Here is a 21,881-nt window from a genome sequence, read left to right as displayed (position 1 = left end):
TTAATAGCGTGGCTCTCTGGAAGGATGTGTAAGGACTCCCAAAGACTCGGAGGTGGCTCGGTCTTACTGCAGTCTCCACTATTTCAAACAGTACAAGATCTCAGCACGGGCTTTGATTAAGATGGTATATTCTCGTGTTTGCCTATATCGAGTCTTACTCAGTTCCATCTTTATCCAGGTTATCCGTGCATGTTCAGGCGTACCCTACGAAATTATGGGAATGATGCAAGGAAAGGCTGCCGGCACGACCATGGTTATCATGGATCCGATTACATTACCAGTGCAAGCGACCGAGAGATGTAGGGAATGAGGCAGCAGGCTATGCAGTCTACCACTGGAAAGCGAGAGGGTGCGTGGCGGTCAGTCCAACTTTTCTCCGACTTTTTTCTGAGTTTTTGAACTTCGGGTGGGAAGGCTAGGCTAGAGAATGCAATAGTATGGTATCATTCTCGAATTCCACCTATGATATGCAAGGGGGCTCACCCACTTCAATCCCTGACCCTAGGTAGGGGGGGGTTAGCCAGCAGGCCGAAAAAAAATTTTGGACCCCCCTATATTCAGGGTCCTGGACTTCATTTTCGAGTTTCTTTTAGAGCGTTTGTAGAGTACTTCTCTCTGAGAGAAGACAGGGATGTCACGGTTCCGTAACCGGCATCCCCGCTTAATTGTGACGCGTGATAGCCGCTGTCTTTCTGGCTGTCTGCCGTTGCCCTTGTTTGTAGCAGCCAAATAGCCATTGCCTTTTTTGTCCATTCTCGTGCTTTGTAGCCCGCCAGCCGCTGCTCGCCGTCGGTTTGGGCAGCAACGACGGCGAAAGCCAATACATGGCGCTTTTTTTTGCTTCCTTTCACACTTGTCACCTGCCCCGCCCTCCGATTCGCTCATCTGGTCCATATCCGAAGCTTACTCGATACCTCCGAACATGGATCTGAAACATTCGCCTCGGCCAGCGACTTCGACGACGCAGACCTCGCCAACGCTAACGCTATCGCTCTCCCGTCCGACAGCAACACTCATATCCGTGGCAGCTGGTGCTGTCTTTTATTCGCAAGCTTCGCGATCGCTTTGTTGGCCGGATTTCTGTTCAGCCTCCAAATCTCTCAATTATCGGCTGTGGTCGCGCGAATGGTGGTATCACCGGGAGAAGCCCTCGATCAAGAGAAACAGAAAGAATATGAGTTTCCAGGAGACATTGAGGGCACGACCGAGAAGTACAGAATGTACGCTCTATCTTGCACCATTATCTTTCTCATTCCGAAAGCTAATGGATAAACAACAGATTTTCGCCGAAAATGAAGAAGGATGTGTTGAAAGCTCTTTGCCGGAGGTATGAACTGGGCGTGAGTGGAACTGTTGCTGCTTTGCAGGCGAAGCTTAAGGCGTTCAGCGAAGATTGTGACCAATGGACTTTGTACGTGAATTGCATTATCGACAGTTCACAATACATACTGACATTCCTATGTTAGGCTTAAGGCTGGAGCACGCCGTACTCATAAAGGTCCACAACAAAACCCTGGCGGTAAAAAGAAAGTACTCAAAGGTGCCCAACTACGTCGCGAAGAGTGGTTAGGCCATCTGGACGTTCAAGAGCAGCGCAGCGCCTCAACGGGAGGTAGGATTCGCAAAGGTGGAACTGTTGCTTGGGTATGTACTTACTTCCGAGTCAGTGCTAACTCATGCACAATGATATTGCAATCACCCAGGCTAAGGAGTTCCGTAAACATTACCCAACACGCCCTCACTCCCCGACAACCGTGATGGAAGACAGCTCAAAGCCCACGGTGCACCCAGTAAGTACTTATCTAATCAAATTTCTTAGTGAACCTAACGCAAACCTTACATCTGAAGATGTTTGGAGGTCAATATGTGGTCGACACGCTTGGTGAAATATTAACTTGACTTCCCGACCCCCTACCTGGCTCGGCTGCTTCAGTGAACACCAATGCAATGGGACTGGTAACGTCGCAGTCTTATGGTCTCCAGCCTCACCAAGGACCTGTTCAATCCCCGGTTCCTTCGTCCCACTCTGCTCCATCCCTGGATCTGTTTGCACTGCCAGCATCACTCCTTGTTCCTAGCTTTCGAGCGGCAGCAGTTGGTGAGCCTCCCTCGGGATCTGAACAACAACATATTCCAACGACTTCGATGGAGAACGACCTGGCCGATCAAGTTCGAACCTTGACCTTGGCGAAGGGGCCGATTCTGTGATTCACGCTCTCCGAAGTGGCTCCACAGGACCCGAACAGCAAGGCGATATCATTTGCGCATGACATCGATAGGCTCGGCTGCACATGGTCCGATACCTACAAATATTTCGATGGGAAACTTTGTGATGTCAAGATACACGGACGTGGGATTCCAATCAGATATTGGAGCGTAATCTTCAAGTTGAATACCCCCTTGCGAAAACAGATGAATGATTGGCAGGTATGTTAAATCTCCTGAACTGATTTATCATATTAATAACATGCGGTTTTCATTAGTGGGTTGCGGAACGGTATACTGAATCGACCCCGGAAGAATTCTGGGATGAGTTTTCGGTTGACTCTGATTCTAACACCAAGCTTCGGATGAGCTGGAAACAAATAACGGAGACGCTACACAAGCGCCGTAAACAGGTGGATTTAGCGAATGGAGTGGGATTTAGACAGAGGCGAAGGAAGAGTGAGCTTTAGTCACACAGTTAGCTTCTTGTTTTCTTGGCTTTTATTCTAGCGAGTATGATCCGGAAGGTAATATCGTTTCGTGCACAGTACTAATACATGGTTCCAATACTTTGAATATATTATAATGTTGTCTGCTCTTTCAGACACGGTTTAATCGTCACGGTGGATGGCACTTGGTGCCCCTTCAAGAAGGCGAAAATCTTGGGAAATCGGAGGCGACGGCTGGTCGATAACACGCCCGTATCGGCTGGGATTTGTTGCTGCAAGAAGAAGAACAACTGGAACATGGAGCTGAATGGAACTGTCACCACTTTTGGCTATATTGCTGCTGGGCTGTCCTAGTGCAAGAAGGACATCCTGAATGAAATACCGTGTGGAAAAGGTGGCAGGTACTGTTTCTTGGGGGTCAACGGTTTGTGGATTGAGTACCGAAATTGGAAGCACTGGCTTGGGATTTAGGAGCGTTGTTTGGTTCGCAATCTGCTGAGTGAGTCTGGCAGCCAAAAGGCTACCATCCCGATAGTCATAGTATACCTGCTTCTAAAATGTGTCTAAACACTCATATCTACAAGTGTAGGGTTGAAGCATCTCACCGAACAGAGTATCTGAGTCACTGCACCGGCGTATACCTTCTGTTCGAAGTTCCTCAATATCTTGTCATCGGTCCAATTCAGAGTAGAACGGCAGCATTTCGTTAGTGCTTGGATATCTTGAATGAGAGGTACCCAGTGACTGGTTGATGGACCAAGTGGAGAAATAGTCCAAGACGTAGTCGGTTTGATTGCGTTATCAACGCTGTGGCCGTCATTTAAATCATAAGTCAACAACCGCTTGCAATGATGCTCAACGGACTCAGGGAGTGCATGGCGGACTGCGTTGATATCATAAATGTTGAGGACAAGCTCATTGAGCTGATGACTCTCCTGTCTGATGTTCGGACTTGATGAGACAATACCCTGACTCGCTGAGCGGTATAAACCTACGAGTTGACTTGCGCAACACATAATGGACGTAAGGCAAGTAAATTGGTGTCGCCGTCTGTAGTTAGAATCATATCAATTACACCCCTCTGGTTCATCTCCACGAGTTCAGCATTGGCTTTTCCTGGTGCCTATGCCAGTGCGAGGTTTGTTATAGGAAACTTGAACACAACTTGAGGGGAAAGAAAACTTGCATACCACATGACAGTGAAATCCTGCAGGCTCTATGAATGACTTGGCGTCATCGTACAACTGATACTCGGAGATCTCTCTCTGACTACACTGACTCTTTGGACATGTCCTTCCGTCAAAAACAAAAATACAATTGACTGGGGCAAGATTGAGTTGGGTGATCAGCCGGAAAAACTGAGATAAAGGTTTGCGGTGAACAAAGCTTGATGTCAAGTTCATGGTTTCGGTAAAGCTTTCGAACAATGCACTGGTAAACAGTGCATGTGGGTTAGGCCTCCTGTGTCAAAATACCAGAATGCTTTACCTTGCATCAATACCTATATTGAGACATCGGGAGAGATGGTAGTGTTTGATAAAGCCTCGTTCCAACGCAACTTCGACAAGGTGCCGAGTCTGTCTGTAAGGGTGAAAGAGCTACAAGTTGGCCACCTCTTTGTCAGACCTGATATTGTAGTTTTTCTGGCGAACGTACCGGCCACAACTCATCTGCACTCATTATCAAAGGGTGAAAGCAAGGTAAATGTCTCAGTTGTGGGACCTATCTCAGACTTGTTCTTTGGTGCTGCAAAACGTGGCATTGGATTCTGTCTCTGTAATATTTAAAACGAAATCAGAATGTAGGTGGTGGCTCGAGAGGTACTGTATGCCATCAACAGATATTTAAATGTAGCAGGAGGGAGCGAAAACGACGTCAAGAAAGAACGAATGGACAAACTTGGGACAAGGGTATCGAGGGTTAGATAGAAAAGTGGTCAGCTATAAGCGCATTTCTCGAAACAAAATAAAGTAGTCCAGTTTAACGCCAATGATCATCTGCGAATAACAAGTCAGCAAAGAGTCTCCTTCGCAGAGCGCCGAACGCAGGAGGTATACACTCAACAACGTAAAGGGCTTTGTTAAGCAACACCTGCTGATGTTCGTCAATCACAGCATCCGCCTGTGTCTTCACGCTCTCCCAAATCTTATAGAATTGCTCCTTGCCAGATAAGTTTTTTTTTCCCGGAAGGTTTCATATTCGTTCCGAACGCTGAACCCGTTGTAGGCATATAGGAAGTGCAAACCAGCCGAAACCGTAAGGTCCGCCTTCAAAACCAAAGCCAACTGAGCAATGATACCTTCCCGACCAGGTGAAGCATGAGTAACCAAAAGACGTGTCTCCGTGGGATCAAAAGCACGTTGAGCAGTGTCTACGAGCTGACCAATTTGAAGAGCTGTAGTCCACATCGTTCCCAACCCTCCAGCGATAGTGGCATTGGCATCCCCGTTGTCAAACATCTTATGAGGAACAAGAGCACCCCCAAGTCCGAATAAGCGAAGCTTCAGACCAGCCACCTCAAGTAAATGAGTACCCGAGTGTGCTTCGTCAAGAACATGGAGGTTGGATATTGTGTACGTGTCCAGGCGGAGCTTTTCCAGTATCTGCACGTCCTCACAGGCACCCCATACGGTGAAAACCAGTACATTGAGCTTTATTGTCAAGGAAAGAAGGACGGTGAAAACCAGTACATTGAGCTTTATTGTCAAGGAAAGAAGGAGAGGGAATTCGGAAAGAAGAGTTATGTCCAAAGATTGACGAACAACTTGTGCGGGTGTGTTTTCGTGTGAAAGATAAGTTCGCTGGGTGGTTGGAATGAGAGGTGAATATGTGGCAAGATGGCGGAGGGTTCTATCATTTATTCTGTCCAAGCTGGATGTGTCTTACAGTTTCATAACCGTCAAAACATGGTGAAAGACATGGGTAAAAGATTACTGACCTTCAACTAACATCAGAGGAATCGATCACCACCAGTCGTTATCCAACCATCTCTGTCGCCAGCGCAGTAAAGAGCCCTCATCGACTCTGCTCGGGGTGCAATCGAAAATAGCGCGAGGAAATGCATTCAACGCTGGTTTGTTTGGCGTGTCTGGGATCGATGTTTTCCTATAGCATTATCCGTAAATTTTGACACCTTTCTACCCTTACCTGTTATCATTCCTTCGCCATCTCCATCCTGACATTACCTTCTCTCAGCCTTCTTGTCCTTCGCTTTCTTCGCCTTTGCCTTTGCCGCCATTTTCTTCTTTGAGGAGTCTGCTTCCTTAGGCGAAGCGTGGTGGTAGTTCTTCGGAAAAAAGCCTTGAATTCGCCTTCGTGGCAGTATTCAAATTGGTTATGAGAGCGTAAGTGCTTAACGGCGAATGATGTTCAGAGATAGCGCTAGAAAAGCCATTTAAAGGATGGGAGGGAGTTGCGTGCACCAAGCCCACAGTCACGGACCTGCCCTTAAGTGGGGGTTCACGCGTTAGTGACATGACTGTCCTCGACTGTCCTCCTTGACTGCCACTTAGACCGGGCAGCTCTCACTCCTAAGGGCCGAAGTTTGGTGAGTACATCGGCCTATATATCTAAAATATGTTCTGAAACTCCCTATGATTCAATTTCTATTTAACCTCTTCAATCCAAGATTTTTTGCAACATGCCTTTTTTAGATCCTTCTACTCCTCGACTGACTGCAAGCTAGAAGAAAGACCAAGTATTTGAACAAGACACAACGCTTATGCAATGTATCACAGTTGAGGCTGTTAAGCTTGATATGTACATACAAGAAACATTGATACATAATTTAAATATGAAAATGTTTGAACATCCTAACAATCCTAACGACCCCAGCACAAACAAGAACGGCCACACATAGGGCAACGAACACCCGACTTCTTGCCAAAATCAAAGAAATCCTCCCATGGACACATAGGATCATCGTTCCACGAAACCAGGTATTTGACAATAGTTGCATTAGTGAGTTCGGTACTCCACCCTCCCCATTGGCAGATCTTGATGTATGGCCATCGAAGGTCTGCTGAAAGCCATTGGCATCCTCCTCGGCGAAGAGAATGTGTTCCATATGGAGCTGGATCAATACCGACATCGAGAAGGTTGTGACGAAAGCCCTCAAGAAACTGCTGAGATGTCTGAAAAATTGTTAATGTATCATTACATAGCTGACTGACAGAATGAATAGACTCTCACCATGGCTTCATCAGCAGGGCCAGTGCGGTCCCGTCCTTGATCTTGCGGAAAACAAAGCCATCCTCCTCATTCAACACGTGTAGCCATTCTGCAAGTGCGCGACCGGGCACAAGTGCCTGAATTCTTTGGGAAGCCGACGTAACACAAATGGTTTTATTTCTGTAATATTGTAGTATAGTTAGCAATGTATGGTTGACAGCAAAGAACAGAATATTACCCCGAATTGGGCTGTTTTCCTGTAGGGTAGTGTTATGTTCATGAAAATGGTGCCATCATCATGTTGAACAATGTTGATTTGGTCGAAAGTGATGTTGAGGACCTCATCAACACGTAGGAGACATAGGAAGGCAATGGTATATGCCAAATGAAGCAAGCGACGAAAACGAGGACTGAGGTGGGTTTTCTTTTGGGTAGAAGAAGACATTGGCTGGGACGATTGTGCAAATTGAGGAGGTGAAGGATTCCAATGTTCTTCTTGAGTGTTGTAATTATACATTTTCCGAATGATATCCTGTGGTAAAAATGTTAATTGAGCACCTAGTCATTAAGGGAAACTCACTGCTGTGATCGCACAGGCACTCGTAGCTTCCTCTCCTACATATAATGTGTCAACAGATACTAAGTAAAATATAATATATAAGTTAGCACCCACTTTTCATTGCTGTAAGCTGATCATGTACAATGGGACTTGTTGGGAAACCGATGGGTTACCACGCATTCTACACGTTACCCCACTCTGTTGCCACGTCATATTTCCAAGACCGTGTAAGCGACCGAAACCGAAGGTGGCCGCTGCACACATCTTCTGTGCATGGCTGTATGACTTGCGGACCTCAGACTGGGGGCGAACTGTGCCGTCGAGTCTAACTGTATCACATCTAGTGCACAAAGTCATTTTAAATCAAATGACTTAAGTAAACGAAACATACGAGTCTAGAATCCATGCAGCAATCATAGATGGCGAGTCTTCATGAGGATTGGCTCGAAAAAAGTCCTCATCCCTTGGGATGAGGTTGTGATCATGCACCCATCTCTCAAGCTGTTTTATGAGGCTGTATAGATGTATGTCATATAAGTAACAGACAATGAAAGACGGTGAAACATATATACCTTAGATAGCCTGATAGCGTACCATCACTCATGCCCTTCAAAAATTCCTTGATAACGCCAAGGTCAGGTTTGATGTCAGCATCAGTCATGACAGTATCCCCCTCATGATCTTGAACAGATGCACTGGCGGTGGGTTCGGTGGGTTCCGGCTGAGTCTCTTGTTCACCGTCCAAATCGTCTGCTACAATTTCCAGAAAGGCTTCATCAGCAGGGTCATACTCCAGCACGACTTGTCGAAGGCCTTCAAAAGCTGCTGTGACGGCATTGAGCGATGTTGTTTGTATAGAATCAATGGATGACAACGACGTAGCCTGTTTGACTTTTGAGGACATCTCTTCGGACATTACAAGGCTGTATCAGAGGGTGGATAGATGCAAGCAAGCAAAAATTAAGACATTACTCACCCGCGTGTCAAAGAGACAAGAAACATGAGACACAGGTCAAGCGACAGTCAAGTGACGAGGCTCCATGAAGAAGAGGATACGTATTTGGAGAGGAAGGATACGTATTTGGAGAGGAAGGATACGTATTTGGAGAGGATATACGTGTTTCAGCTTGAAATAATGCGTTGTCCATTAGCCTTGTACTAAGGAGACCTTCCTACTGAGACAGCCGTTAGTTTACTGTGATAAAACACGACAAACCATGTCTTTCCTGCCCACAGATGGGAGGGTAAGAGTGTGTAAGCGAGAGGGCGGTCCAGGCTTACCAAAGGTCCAGAAATTTGTCTTTCCTACGGCTTGGTTGTGTCTTTTTACTGAGTCTGAAGTACTTCTGTCCGTGGCCAGAAGAGCCAGAAAGACAAAATCATGTTGAACGAAAGACAGCGAGTAGTCGCAGGTGACATGGGCGCATGTATACGTGAGTATGACATGGGCGCAACTTTACGTGTTTCATCTTGCGATTTCAACCTGGTCAACCTGGGTCCCCTCAGTTTGCGCAAAACCTTCACATACTTATGCCTGCTCTTAGGACACAAATCTTCCCCTCTGTATCTCTCCCCGACCTGGTCTTGGTCTTCGATGACAGGTGAGCTTTCAGTCTTCCGGTCGCGATACCTCTCTCCTTTGGATTTCGAGAGGCTATCAATTGATAGCGCCCGTCCGTCCCTTTCAATTGATATTGACTGCTGCCGTATAAAGCCGTACCAGTCCCATATCTCTCTATTTCTAGTTCTACCTCTTCCCCTCTCCCGGGCCCACCCACTAATCCCCATTCTGGTCACGAACGATATTTTGTTTCCGTCCGTGGAGGGGGGTCAGCTGCGGTGACGACCTTTCGATCGCCCACCCAGCTGCCGGGAGGGCGGAGGGACCACCAGGAGCTGTCATGTCGTCAGGCCATGCCGAGTGGCGGCCGCATTGTTTGGCGACCGGTGATTGATGGTCACGGGTGACCAATCTGTCTTTCCGCTCGGTCAGAGCTGTACTTACGTCTGGTAAGAGATAATTTCAACTATTTGTAGTTGTTTGAACTTTGTAGTATGTGCCCTGTTGTCAATTAAACATGTGATGACGTCGTGTGCAATGAAATTCAAAATCCTTCAACGATGGTGATTATTTTGCTTCGGAAAACCAATTTCCCACGTTATATTCCAATATTTGACATGTCATTCTCACTTTCTCCTCTGCGTTGCTGCCTCTTTGTGACATCTATCATCACAAAAATACTTTTCTATGGGCTTGCCAGCTAGACCACAGCAGCATAGGTGATACTATAAAGAGCAGATAAGGTAGATAGCCTTCAAAAGTATTAATAATCCACATATGATGGAGATAGTACCTTTTCTTTTAGCCTTTGCTATATGCATGCATGAAGAAAAAAAAAGATGGATTGTTTCAGTCTGATCAATAAGACTTGATGCAGAAATTTGAGCAAATTTTGATAGCTAAATAGGGAAATTTTTACTGCCACAACCGGGGAAAAGTGCATTTCCTTTTAAAAACAATAATTTGGATCCACACACACTGATTTGAGGCAGTATCATGTCATTTTGGGGGTGCATGGACCTTTCAAACATAAGGTCCTTGAGGACCCCCCCTCCCACTACCCTATGTCTCGGAATTTGCCAGAGAACACCTCTTGGGTTCACCTGAAGGATCATCCCTACTACCTGCAACAGGTAGCTCGCCAGTCATCATTGACTCCACTATACCATCGCAATCACCTGTCAATGTTGACAGGTTTTGGTCACTATCTCTAAGCCCAGAATGCCAGATCCCTTTCCCTTGCTCGTCACGTCAAATGACGACGACCAACGCGTCCTTTTCAGTGCCTCCATGCAGCATTTCTCCCATCAATGTCGACTCTTTGCCATCACCACCCACACCCAGTATGGCAATTGATCAGCCTGACATTGACATTAGTTCCATTCCACATTGGCATACTCGTCAAAACTGCAAGGTCAATGGTCCTTGTCAAGGATTTCGGCCAAAACTACCTCCTGGAAAGATGCCCGAAGATGTCTATCCCTTTTTCCTTCACCAGACCACTTCCCTTCCTTGGGATTACGCTGTCAAAAGGGGTGTACTCATTCTCCGTCATCGACAGTGTGAAGAAACCATCACCTGGATAGAATCCCGTGATGCTGACAAATTCGAACCACTTACAAACAAGACAGGTCACTCATGTCGACATTGTTCTGGTCTACCTGAAGACACCAATCTTGCAGGAATTCTCCACTGTTTTGAGACCGGTAACGGCACTAAAAACTACTACTAGGTGCAGCAAAACACACTCCAAGCACGAAGTGCGCAAAACCAAACCCAACACTAGCAATTAGCGTAGTTGATTTGTGGAGGTCGGTATCAATGGACGCTCTCAGCAAGGTTCACTGAGAACTCTAAGATAAGACTTCAAGGGTGGGGCTTTATATGGTTCAAAACAAATTCAAATTCTGTGTTCACAAGTCAAAATGACAAAGGCTTTCTACGAAGTTCACTACTTCGAGGAGGTGTTCAATTCTTTCTAAGTTCAAATAGAACTATCAAATTCAATTCAAATTCGAGTCAAAGCAACTCTACAAGTTCAAGGTTTCCAAGTACCAAAGTGGCAACAAATTCAAATCAAATTCAAAGTTCAAATCCAATCTTTTCCAAATACAAACACCAACTTCGAAGAAGTGGGGCAAAGTATGAGCCAGAGTCCCCTAGTGAAAGCACTTAGGCTTCTGTCGTAGGTTACTGGGGAAAATACTGCTGCTACCATCCTCCCTTATATACGCCTTTTCGAATAAATAATAATCAAACGTCGAAGATATGGTAAAAAGTCGAAAATATAGAGAAATCCCTTTCAGAGATACCAAAGTACCCTTAATCAGGTATAGTACATGTCAATTAGATATAAAACTGTCCAGAATATAGCATTCCTTATTCCTTTTCCTCATATTTTCTTTATTCCTGTTCCGAGTCGGATATCTTTGACATTTGCATGTGGATACATCCTGACCCCTTTTTGTTTCCAAGGCGAGTCCCCATGTGCTCCCTTGTTCTCTCTTGTTCTATCCGATCTGGAATAGTCCAAAACTGCTCGATCTACATTCCAGGGATCGTTCCTATGGTTCTTTCCTGGTAGAATGTCCTTTCTGACCGGACATCGTCGACATCCGCCCCTTTTCTTGTTTCCAGCTGTAAGTTACAGCCACTGGCATTGTTTCCGTTCCTTAAGTCCGAAGTGGACTTTAGATAGTTACATCCGTCCGATTGTTACTTCCAGATGTACTTCTAAGAGTTGTTTCCGTCTTTTCAACCAATATCGAAGAAATCAATAAATTGATAGTAAAATCAAGTGTCCCCATGTTTGCTACAGGTAATTGCGAGTGAGACGAGGCCTATCCAAATGAACGAAGGTTTTTAAAGGCTGCTTCATCAGTTCCTACAGGTTTCGGAACGTCGAAGACTCTCATCTATAGGGTGTTTCGTACTTTCTGTACTTCGGATAACCCGCAAATAGACCCGTGCTTTGACTAGCAGCTTGGGCTTGCTCTAATCCTCATATTATGTTCCCATTTTGATTATATTATATATAAAAATGTTAAAAATGCGTTTATTTAGGTACTAGTAGATTATATCCGCGATACCGGGGTCCCACTCTATACAGCCTATAAGTATCATGGGTTCGAACGAATTTTGGAAATCGCACAGTGTTGGCGGGAGAGAGCCCAAACCAAACGGCTCAGAGAATTGAACATGGCCTGAAAACTTGTGGTGTGACAGAAAGCCCTGGATATGCATAAGAAATTCATTGTGACTGTTGGGCAAGGTGACTACGAGCGAACAGATAGATTGGTTGCAGCATGGATGAGGCATAAGGGTGGAATACGAAGCTTGATGACAATGTATACACATGCAGCGGAGGGCTCGTTAAGGGTCTTTGGCTACACAGAGAAAGATTATCTGCGACAGATCTTGAATTGGCGAATTGGGGGTGCACGTCTAGTCAATATTACTCACTGCTCATCCTCGCTACCTGGTATCTCCTCTGTTCGTGTTCATTCCACTGTTTCCCCACTGGTCACCTCTCCATCCTTTCCTCAACAATCCGAAGTTGAATCAAATCTTGAATGTTGCATTACAACTGTTATTGGAACCCTCAGAGCAAAAAATGTCAAACATGCCGTCTTGATGTTTAACGAGATTTGTACACAGAAAAGGCCAAGGTTCGAGCTGCATACAAACCATTTCATTGGAGTATGTCGGGAGCACAGCAGTCAAACAAGTCTCACATTCAATAGTGTGGATGACTTGGAACAGTTAATGGAGGATATGGAAAAGGGTGAAGTGCACCTAGCCACTGAGGTACATGAGAATTTTGGCTTCCGAGTTCCAACATGTTCCGGGCTAACTCGCAGTCGTATCAAGGCCACAGTATCAGCCATAGGAATGCTGACCTCCAGTAAAAGCCTACAGTCTGCTTGACCGGTTCTGGTTTCTGGAACATGTAAATCCGAGAAGGCACCCAAGCATGCAAAAATGATACAGACCACTATTGATGGTGTTAATGCAAGGAGAGATGTTACTGGAATCTGAATTGTGTCTCTTGCATCCGATGGAGAGAGTCATCAAGGGAATGCCTTAGTCCGGCTTACATTTGTGCATTGCCGACATCCAACATTTATGAACATCTTGCATTTCTCAAACTTATGGATCTCTATGTTGGACCTGATGATATTACTCCAGATAAGGACTATAAACATGTCCATAAATGGATACGGAACACCATTCTACGACTATCAGGAATTTCCATTGAGGGACTAGTCATTACTCCTGATCTCTTCAAACGACATTTCCACATGGCCGAATTTTCATCTGTTCACATTTCCTCCCTCTTCAACCCCAAAGACAAGCAAGATGTTAAACTTGCATTCAATCTACTCAAAGATATTTGGAGTCTTCCAAGCATGACAGCAACTGAATCACTCGAAAAACCATTCCAGTCCCAGATACGGGAGGCAATTCGAGTTTATGGGCAGCTTTGTTGCCACCTTGTATTTCCATATGTCTGTATAGAGCTATCATTGTCTGAGCAGCTCGAGCATCTGAGTACAGCTGCTCATCTTGCTTTTGCTCTATATTCCTATCAAAATGCGGGTAAACAATTCATGCCTACTACTCTATACGTTGACATTATGCTTATGGTCCGTAACGCATACTTCTGTGTTGCCAAAAGCAAGGTCGATGATCCAGATGGGGAATTTTGGTTTATACTACTGGGTATGGACCGCCTCGAGATTTTGTTTGGTATCCTTTGTACCATGGTCGGGAACGATGCAAACCTTGATGTCTAACAGACTGCCTGCCGCCTTACTGGAACAACAGAAGTTGCCAATATCTTGACACAGCACCCTGAGTGGCAGAAAACCCCTCGTAGACTTAATCTGCCAAGCCTGGATAGAAATGACAATGTCATTTCAGAACGAGTAGATCATCTCAATCCGAAGTCTTGGCAAGGAGATGTCCACACCCAGGCTGTTTCTCTCCAGACATGTTGGAAGCAAGGAAGGAAAATAATTGAGGTATCCTATCCATTTGCTAAAGAGGTACTTACCAATGCAGACTGCAATCCTGACATCACACTTTTATCTCCCTTTGGGACCCTCCTTGTTCGCACTCCTCTTGATTCCGATGACGTTGAAGACAATCACAACCTGAAATCTACATCAGAAGAATCACCAGATGTCATGGAAGGTTCTCGTATGGTAGAAGATGAAGCCGCTAATGCGACTTAGTTGACTATGCTACACGGTTCTTTTTGCACTTTAAACAGTGCTGCGGAGCAATATTTATTGTATTAAGAACTAGAGTGAGCCCGAATTGCTAGTTAAAGCTAGTGCCACTAGTAGAATGTGCCGTAGGCGCAGCTAGACCAGTTAGAGAGAGCCGTAGATCGTGTCAGAAAACTGTATGACCGTTCAAAACCTGTAGAACACTATGAGCAGAGGACTTAAGCGGTAGTTCACCAAGTTCTACTCTCTACATTCTACTATGCACTGGCATATCAAGGGATTGTACTATTAGAAGACTTGTAGTCTTCACAGAACCGTTCATAGCAGAACTTAACTTAACGGAGTCAAAAGACCTTCATACTAGGAGTACCTACTTCTACGGGGGATTTAGTTGACAAGAAATCGGACATAGGACCACACAGACTAGGAGAAATTTGATATGACCGTAGATCGAGTCCCGATCTGAGGAAAAGACAAAAAGACATGATACAGATCCCAGATCACAGATAGAGTACCTAGGAACCAGGCAGGAATGAACAACGGATCTCGGAGTCTGCGCTGTTCATGTGCTACGGGAGTTTGGAACTCTGGATCCATATGCTGGAACTACTTGGACACACAAAGTCCATATGATTCGATAACGTCAAAATGCAGGATAAGGTCCATAGGCAGGAAATACCATATGGTACGCCTATGTAGGTCCATTCTACATGCTGAAACAAGAATGAAGAACGGTCCAGATTGGTCCAAAACATATGATTTGAATACGGAAAAGCTCCGTAGACAAGATTCTGCACATGTAGCAGTCCCTAGCAATAAGACTCCGCATGGATTCGTAGCTACAGTGCATTATTTTTGGAGATGAAACAAGTAGAGATAGGATTACAAAGCTAGAGTAGAAGTAGTATAAAAGTAGTTCATGTATCCGTAGATAAAGTAGTACTACCCGTGCGTAGGAAAGTCCTGAGTGGGTTGCCCGTGAGTAACTGCTCTTGACACCAATAGAGAGAGATTTGCCCTGTCTTTGTGCAGTGAAACGATAAGATTTGACTTGAACTATATGAGACTGTTGAGGTCAAAACTAGAGAACTATCCGTCTGTAGGCTGCCGAGGTCTTGATTACTGTTTCGTGATCTGTCGAGGGCAATAGTCTCCAATCGTTCGAATTAGTCTTACCGTAGACAAAATTCACAGTCCTACTTAGTCCACTGGACAATAAACAGAGCCCCTACAAACCCTAGAATCCCCGTAGCTGTGGTGTTTGACACTTGCAGTTGCACATTGATTTCATAAGACCTTCATACAATATTGAGACTGTGATCTTGTGCGTAACCCTTGCCAAGCAGTCCACCCTTGCAATCTTTCCTGGTGTGTGGAGTTATTGATAGACTTTACACGGAGGTTTACTAGTTTTTGGGTTGATTTGGTGTTGGTGCTACTCCCATAGCTCTGATATTAGGTTGACTCTTGAGTGGTATACTTCGCCCATTATCTGGTGACCACCACAGGGGATGGAAATAAGATTACATTCAGTATCAAACGAAATATTGTGAAATTCCGGTAGTTTTAGCCCTATGGCAAGGACTACAAAAACAACCAAAACCAAAAGAACTTTTCTCAGAAAGATTAGTTCACAGCGACATAATACTCGCACTTCACTAGTGGCTGGCAAACAAGTCTTACAGACACATAGTCCTACGGCTTTAGCATCTAGTACCCAAGCCCAAGTACCAAGAGCTGGTCAGTCTTCTCGATCTACGATCTACGTGCAATTCTACGCAAGGAAGAGAAGCTACCCAAGTTATCCCAAACGATTTAAGAAACCCCGGTTTCTCTTTTGACAGAAGTCTGAGAGAAGCTTTCCGAGATACAAGATCTATGCAAGGTCCTAGAAACCAAGCGTTAGAAACCCCATACAAAACCCCAGAGATTTTAACTGAAGACATTGAACTGTTTTCTTCGCCATTATCCTCTCTACCCTCCGGATACAATTCAGACTTCGACCTACCGGAAGAAGAGTTTTATTCTTTTGAACTAAACCCGAGTTTATTTCTTGAGAGACCATTAACAAGTATGTCCCATATATCGAATGACCCAGTAGCAGCAGGTGTGCCAGATGAAGAAAGACCGATAAAAAAGTCCTGGATGGAGTTCTCTAAAGGTGCTTTGAAAGAATTAGACAAGGATACGTCGAAACGAAGGCTCCCCACGTTCAACCGTCTAGATCCTGGAAATCTACAGGAATGGATGGCGGCTATCCTACAATACGGGAAAGTCAAGGGCTGGAAGTTAGATGAATCTTTTATCATTCTAGCTATGATTCACATGGAGTTCGAGACCTCTCGACTCCTGGCACATCATTTGCCATCTACGAGAGGCTATAGTTGGGCTGCTTTTGAAAAAGAGATGTTTGATTCGTTCCCGTCGATTAGGGATTTAGAAATAGGAGCACTGGAGAATTTAGATCTGTTGAAGGCTAGGTTCTCTGGTATAGGAGAAGAACAGCTACAAAAGCTTACTTCGTTTAATATGGAGTTTGAATTTGAAGCAGACAAACTTGCAGGAAGCTTGTCAAATCGAGAGAAGGTACAGAAGTTTGCGGAATGTCTAGACCCGACATTCTGGCGAGAGATCAAAAAGAGGCTACAGGACCCTCACTATGTTCGAAACCTGCAGGCAGAAAAGCCTGTAGAAGTAGATAGTGGGTGGGTGGCTTCCCAGTTAGACCCTTTTGCTTTCTCCCAAGTTAGGGATATGGCTTTGACCATAAGTAATGAGTTAGTAGGCGATTGCTACGCACCTCAGGGCTTAGATCCTGTTAGCTATACTCTAGGAGTGAAAGCAGCGGCTCCTGTAGGAACCCCCTTGATCACTCGTACAAAAATCGAGCCTACAATAGCTCCATTGTCTTTGTACAAGAAGGAAATAGCTTCTGACGAGTTGACAATGAAACTTTTAGCTTCTGTAGATGCACAGAATACTCGAATGAATGACTTTGCGCGGGCAGTGTCTGAGCTTTCTAAGAAGATGCCTGACTTCAGTCAGCCTAACTTCTACAAAAACATGCAGGCTATGGCGTACCATAATGGAAGCCAAGGGCAGAGTAGCGGTGGATCTAGGCCTTCGAACCAGATTACATCCAACTCTACAGCCACAGGGCAGCCATATAGGGCACCTATGGACAAAAATTGCATTATTTGTGATGAACCCGGGCATTTCTGGAGAGAATGCAGGCAAGCACAAGAGCTATCCCAGAAGAAGTGGATAGTTAAGAATGAACATATGAATAGACTGGAGATGTACGATGGGAATAACCTCCCACCGCCTGATCCAGTGAAGAAAGAATCACGAGCAGACAGAATTAGAGCTATCGCTAGAGAGAAGGGATGGCCAGGTGCTGAAAAGACCAGTTTCTTCTTACAAGGAGACTTGGATCTTGATGATGATCTCCCAGACCGTCAATCTGTGCCTACGATAGAAGTTTTGTTACAGAGAATTGCTGCTTTGGAGGTAGAGACTCGTCGCCAGTTGGGCGACAGCTCAAAAAACTAAAAGGTCCAATGATGGACTCCTCAGATAAGAGAGATAGATCTTGAGATACCCAGAGGAGACCGGAGGACCCCAAAAAAATAAAATTACCACCAAAACCCCAGGTAGTAATATCTATGCCGTCATTCTTAAGAAAACAACCGTATGTGATACCCCAGAGAAAGCCTTTCGAAGAAGAGGTCTCTGAAGAAGAAGATGAAGCAGAATTGGATGAAGAAGAACCTCCGTCGCAGGTTGATAGATGTCCTTCTACTCCACCACCGAGGGTATTCGATAAAATTCAGCCCGTAGAACGTGTCCCACAACCAAGGGATTCGGTATTGCCCCGAAGCGTAATTCCTGAAGACAAGGGTGCTTCAAAATCTAAGAAGGTTCAGTCCGAAAACGTGAAGAAAGCGTCTATGGAAAATCTTCAAAATGTTGAAACGAAAAGATATAAGCAACGGGTGATTCAAGACCTAATTGACCAAATGATGGCCAATCCGGCTAGTGTTTGCTTGAACAAGCTCACAGCTTCAGAAGAGTTCCGAAAGGCATTGCTACGGCGAGTTAGGAATAAGCACGTTCGAACAAAGAACTATAAAGTGTTCCTTCAAACGTTAGACTATCCGATAAAAGACTCTACGGCGGCTGAAGAACCTTTTGATGAAGAAGCGGAGTTCGTGAAAGTAGATAATATTGAGACCGTAGATTCGTTCGAAACCTTGGAAGAGGAAGAAGACAGATTGGAAGCGGGTTCAGTAGTTCACTGAGATGTTGTGGAAGTTTATCGCACCGAGTTAGATTGTGAAGAAAAACAGAAGGTTGTGATAGTAGCTGGATTGTCCGAGGGACTCAGATGTGTATTTCCTGAGGTTAACGGTTCTATGGAAAGAGTAGAAGTGGTGATCGATGGTGGATCGCAAATAATCATGATTGACGCATGGGTTGCTCAAGGATTAGGCTTGCAATGGGATCCAAATTCAGTGATTCACATGCAGTCTGCCAACGGACAACTGAAACCAACACTGGGAGTATGCAGAAATGTACCTTTCAAGTTTGGTGAAGTAACAGTATACTTGCAACTTCATGTGGTGGAGAAAGCTCCCTTTCAGATTCTCTTGGGTAGACCTTTCGATGTCCTAACGGAATCGAAAGTGCAAAACTTCAAGGATGGAGACCAGTGGGTTACGGTTTCATGCCCAAACAAAGGAATTCAAAGTGTCATCCCTACATACATGAGAGGGGAAGGCATTAAGATAAAGCCTAAGCGGGAACCAACCCTACGGACGCAGAGTTCAGAGGAAGCGCAGAAAGAAAGAGAACAGCGAGGGACTGAATCTTCAAATTTTCAGTCCACCTTGATGAATTGATAGAGGATCAAGGAGAGGTGGCTCTACAAATATCCGTAGATGCTCACGGTGTTCCACGAATTGAAAAATATAAAAATTTGATAAATACAAAATTCTCTCCTACGGAGCTGGCTGGAGCCTTCATAGAAGTGTCAGATACTGAAAGGATTGCTAGTCAGTCTGATTCGAGAGTGACGAAAAACATTGATATAAACGAAAAAGACCAGAAACACACAGAAGATACAAAACACAAAAACAGTGCTTCTATTTCTCCTTGTGCTACCAACAGTTTTTTTCTTTATATTCATCAGCACCAGCTTTGAACTCCCTAGGTTCCATACACAGTGAATCTATGGAACGAGAACGGTTGCTTTGTACTAATAGAGGAGGTTCAACCCTCAAAGGCTTCAACAGCCAAAAACTGGCACATCGATCGGACTCTTCTCAACAAGATAAGATAGATGAGCTTAGTGAAATCACTGTAGACAGCAGAGCTTTACTATTGAAGGCTCAAGATACCTATAGTCTATGTGAACTTGTTGATTCGCTTAGTATGGATTTCAAGGATCTCACTGATGCATCGAAAATTGAAGAAAATCCAAATAGATTGATACCCCCGTTGCTCCGACTACGAAGTTTGGTAGGGGGTGTGGTTGAAAATGAAAATGCATTTGATACAATGCTAAATGAAGCATCTACGCTAGTAGACTATCATCAGAGGATGTACGAAAATCACTACCAAACTGACGAATGTATAGCTTTGGATTTGGATAGGTTAGCTAAGGACCCCAATAAACGTGGAAAGGCTTTGTTCAATGAACTAGCTTTTCATAAGGAAAGATGGTTGCAAGTCTACGGGACTATAGACAACTTTCCTAAGGACCTTTATACAGGCGAAACCCCGATAGATGAGATTCTATCGTCTATGGACTCTCTGAATGCCTACGTTATCAAACTGGATGCGTGTGTACAAGAGATGGGGCTTGCTCTACGCAACTTAGAAGGAAAGCTTTCAAGAGAAGGTCTTCCTACAAATTCATATAGCACATTCTGGAGTAGCTCGCAGTCTATAGAGCGTGAGAACTATGTTTCCCAGGGTGCTACGGCACTTGGAAAACATACAGTTCAGTTGGTCTATGGAAAATACAAGCCAGTAGCACTTAAAGTCCGACCACAATTGGCTAAAATGCCAGAAGAATTCCGAGTTCTTAGGAATATTACTGGGGATCCGCTTGAAGGGATGCCAGTACTATCGCCACACCCTCCTGAATTCAGTCCAGGAGAACAGTATACAGAAGAACGTAAGGAAATCATAGAAAAGAATCATAATGAAGGCTTTCTATGGCCTGAAGAAATGAAGTTAGTACACCATCTAATGAAAATTCAAGAGAAAGGATTCGCTTGGAGTGCAGATGAAGGTGGAACATTTCGTACAGATTTCTTCCCGCCGATTAAGTTTCCAGTGTTGCCTCACAAGCCCTGGGTTGAGCGTAATATCCCTATTCCACCTGGGATTTACGAAGAAGTCTGCCAGATTTTGAAGGACAAAATCGCAGCAGGAGTATACGAACCTACTATGTTGTTGTATCGATCGAAGTGGTTCATGGTACTAAAGAAAGATGGAAAGAGTCTACGGCTGGTTCATTCATTAGAACCATTGAATGCAGTCACAATTCAGCATTCTGGAATTCCACCTGGAACAGCTGAGATTGCTAGTAGCTTTTCCGGAAGAGCATGCATAGGAATGTTAGATATTTGGGTTGGATACGATGAAAGACTTATCGACGAGGAATCGAGAGACTTTACTATGTTCCAAACGCCCTTTGGTCCTTATAGATTAGTAAAGCTACCTATGGGATGGACTAATTCAGTCCCTTTGTTTCATGAGGATGTAACGTACATTCTACAGGAAGAAATTCCTCATGTTACCAGACCATACATTGACGACGTACCTATACGAGGACCTAGTACTAGATATGAGTTACCTGACGGAGGCTACGAGGTGATTCCTGAAAATCCAGGCATCCGTAGATTCGTTTGGGAGCATTTACAGAACGTGAATCGAATAGTTCAGCGAATGAAGTATGCAGGAGGTACCTTTTCAGGTCCAAAGGCTTTCATTTGTTGCGCTGAAGGAATGGTAGTAGGCCATAGAGTGTCCTACGATGGTGAAAAACCTGTAGAGAAGTTTGCAGAGATCATTCTCTCTTGGGATCCAAAAAACTTCAGAAGCAAAACTGATATTCGATCATTTCTGGGGATTGCAGGACAAATGTGCATGTTCATTAAGGACTACGCTAAGAAGACAAGACCATTGAATAAGCTCACTGGAGCTTTTGTACCGTTTGAAATGAACAAGGAAGCTTGTGAAGCTGTCCGAGAGGTTCAAGATGGAATCCGTGATGCACCTGCGCTACGGCCCATCGATTATAAGAATCCGACGGGTATCACTTTGGCCGTAGATTCGTCTTGGCACGGTGTAGGCTATTACTTGTACCAAGTAGACCCCGAAAACCCAAAAATGAAGTTCTACAATTACTTTGGGTCTATAACGTTCAATGAGAGAGAAGCTCGCTTCTCACAACTGAAAAGAGAACTCTACGGGTTACTTATGGCGCTATGAGCGTCGAAGTATCAAACTTTTGGATGTAGACCATTGACCGTAGAAACAAATGCCAGCTATATCAAAGGAATGTTGAACAATCCAGATAGTGCTCCGAATGCTAGCATTAACCAGTGGATTGAAGAGATCAGACTCTATCATTTTGAACTAGTTCATATTAAAGGACTTGTACATGGTCCAGATGGACTTTCGAGACCTCC

At 44.6% G+C, this 21,881-nt stretch overlaps 6 protein-coding genes across 6 annotated transcripts; 3 read left to right on the top strand and 3 right to left on the bottom strand.

The window, feature by feature from the left end:
- Positions 1–1,125: 1,125 nt before the first annotated feature.
- On the top strand, positions 1,126–1,899 carry E1B28_007816 (uncharacterized protein; the record flags this gene model as incomplete). Its single annotated transcript, XM_043152593.1, has 5 exons — positions 1,126–1,220; positions 1,280–1,411; positions 1,467–1,644; positions 1,704–1,790; positions 1,849–1,899. The coding sequence occupies 5 exons, from the start codon at positions 1,126–1,128 to the stop codon at positions 1,897–1,899; spliced, it is 543 nt and encodes a 180-aa protein (XP_043010679.1).
- Positions 1,900–1,947: 48 nt separating this feature from the next.
- On the top strand, positions 1,948–2,675 carry E1B28_007815 (uncharacterized protein; the record flags this gene model as incomplete). Its single annotated transcript, XM_043152592.1, has 3 exons — positions 1,948–2,169; positions 2,236–2,427; positions 2,484–2,675. 3 exons carry the CDS (start codon positions 1,948–1,950, stop codon positions 2,673–2,675), a joined length of 606 nt encoding a protein of 201 aa, XP_043010678.1.
- A 141-nt stretch (positions 2,676–2,816) lies between these two features.
- On the bottom strand, positions 2,817–4,057 carry E1B28_007814 (uncharacterized protein; the record flags this gene model as incomplete). The annotated part of the gene is made up of 4 exons (XM_043152591.1): positions 2,817–3,206; positions 3,260–3,593; positions 3,650–3,777; positions 3,845–4,057. 4 exons carry the CDS (start codon positions 4,055–4,057, stop codon positions 2,817–2,819), a joined length of 1,065 nt encoding a protein of 354 aa, XP_043010677.1.
- Positions 4,058–4,634: 577 nt separating this feature from the next.
- E1B28_007813 (uncharacterized protein) lies at positions 4,635–5,605 on the bottom strand (the record flags this gene model as incomplete). Its single annotated transcript, XM_043152590.1, has 3 exons — positions 4,635–4,814; positions 4,865–5,535; positions 5,593–5,605. The coding sequence occupies 3 exons, from the start codon at positions 5,603–5,605 to the stop codon at positions 4,635–4,637; spliced, it is 864 nt and encodes a 287-aa protein (XP_043010676.1).
- Positions 5,606–6,475: 870 nt separating this feature from the next.
- E1B28_007812 (uncharacterized protein) lies at positions 6,476–8,299 on the bottom strand (the record flags this gene model as incomplete). Its single annotated transcript, XM_043152589.1, has 7 exons — positions 6,476–6,787; positions 7,063–7,356; positions 7,405–7,439; positions 7,498–7,513; positions 7,576–7,723; positions 7,775–7,897; positions 7,956–8,299. The coding sequence occupies 7 exons, from the start codon at positions 8,297–8,299 to the stop codon at positions 6,476–6,478; spliced, it is 1,272 nt and encodes a 423-aa protein (XP_043010675.1).
- Positions 8,300–13,095: 4,796 nt separating this feature from the next.
- E1B28_007811 (uncharacterized protein) lies at positions 13,096–14,181 on the top strand (the record flags this gene model as incomplete). Its single annotated transcript, XM_043152588.1, has 2 exons — positions 13,096–13,693; positions 13,772–14,181. The coding sequence occupies 2 exons, from the start codon at positions 13,096–13,098 to the stop codon at positions 14,179–14,181; spliced, it is 1,008 nt and encodes a 335-aa protein (XP_043010674.1).
- Positions 14,182–21,881: the final 7,700 nt, after the last annotated feature.

The sequence above is a fragment of the Marasmius oreades genome, chromosome 4 (genome assembly GCF_018924745.1).
Source record: "Marasmius oreades isolate 03SP1 chromosome 4, whole genome shotgun sequence".
NCBI classification, from domain to species: Eukaryota; Fungi; Basidiomycota; class Agaricomycetes; order Agaricales; family Marasmiaceae; genus Marasmius; species Marasmius oreades.
This window is presented reverse-complemented; position numbering and strand designations above follow the sequence as displayed.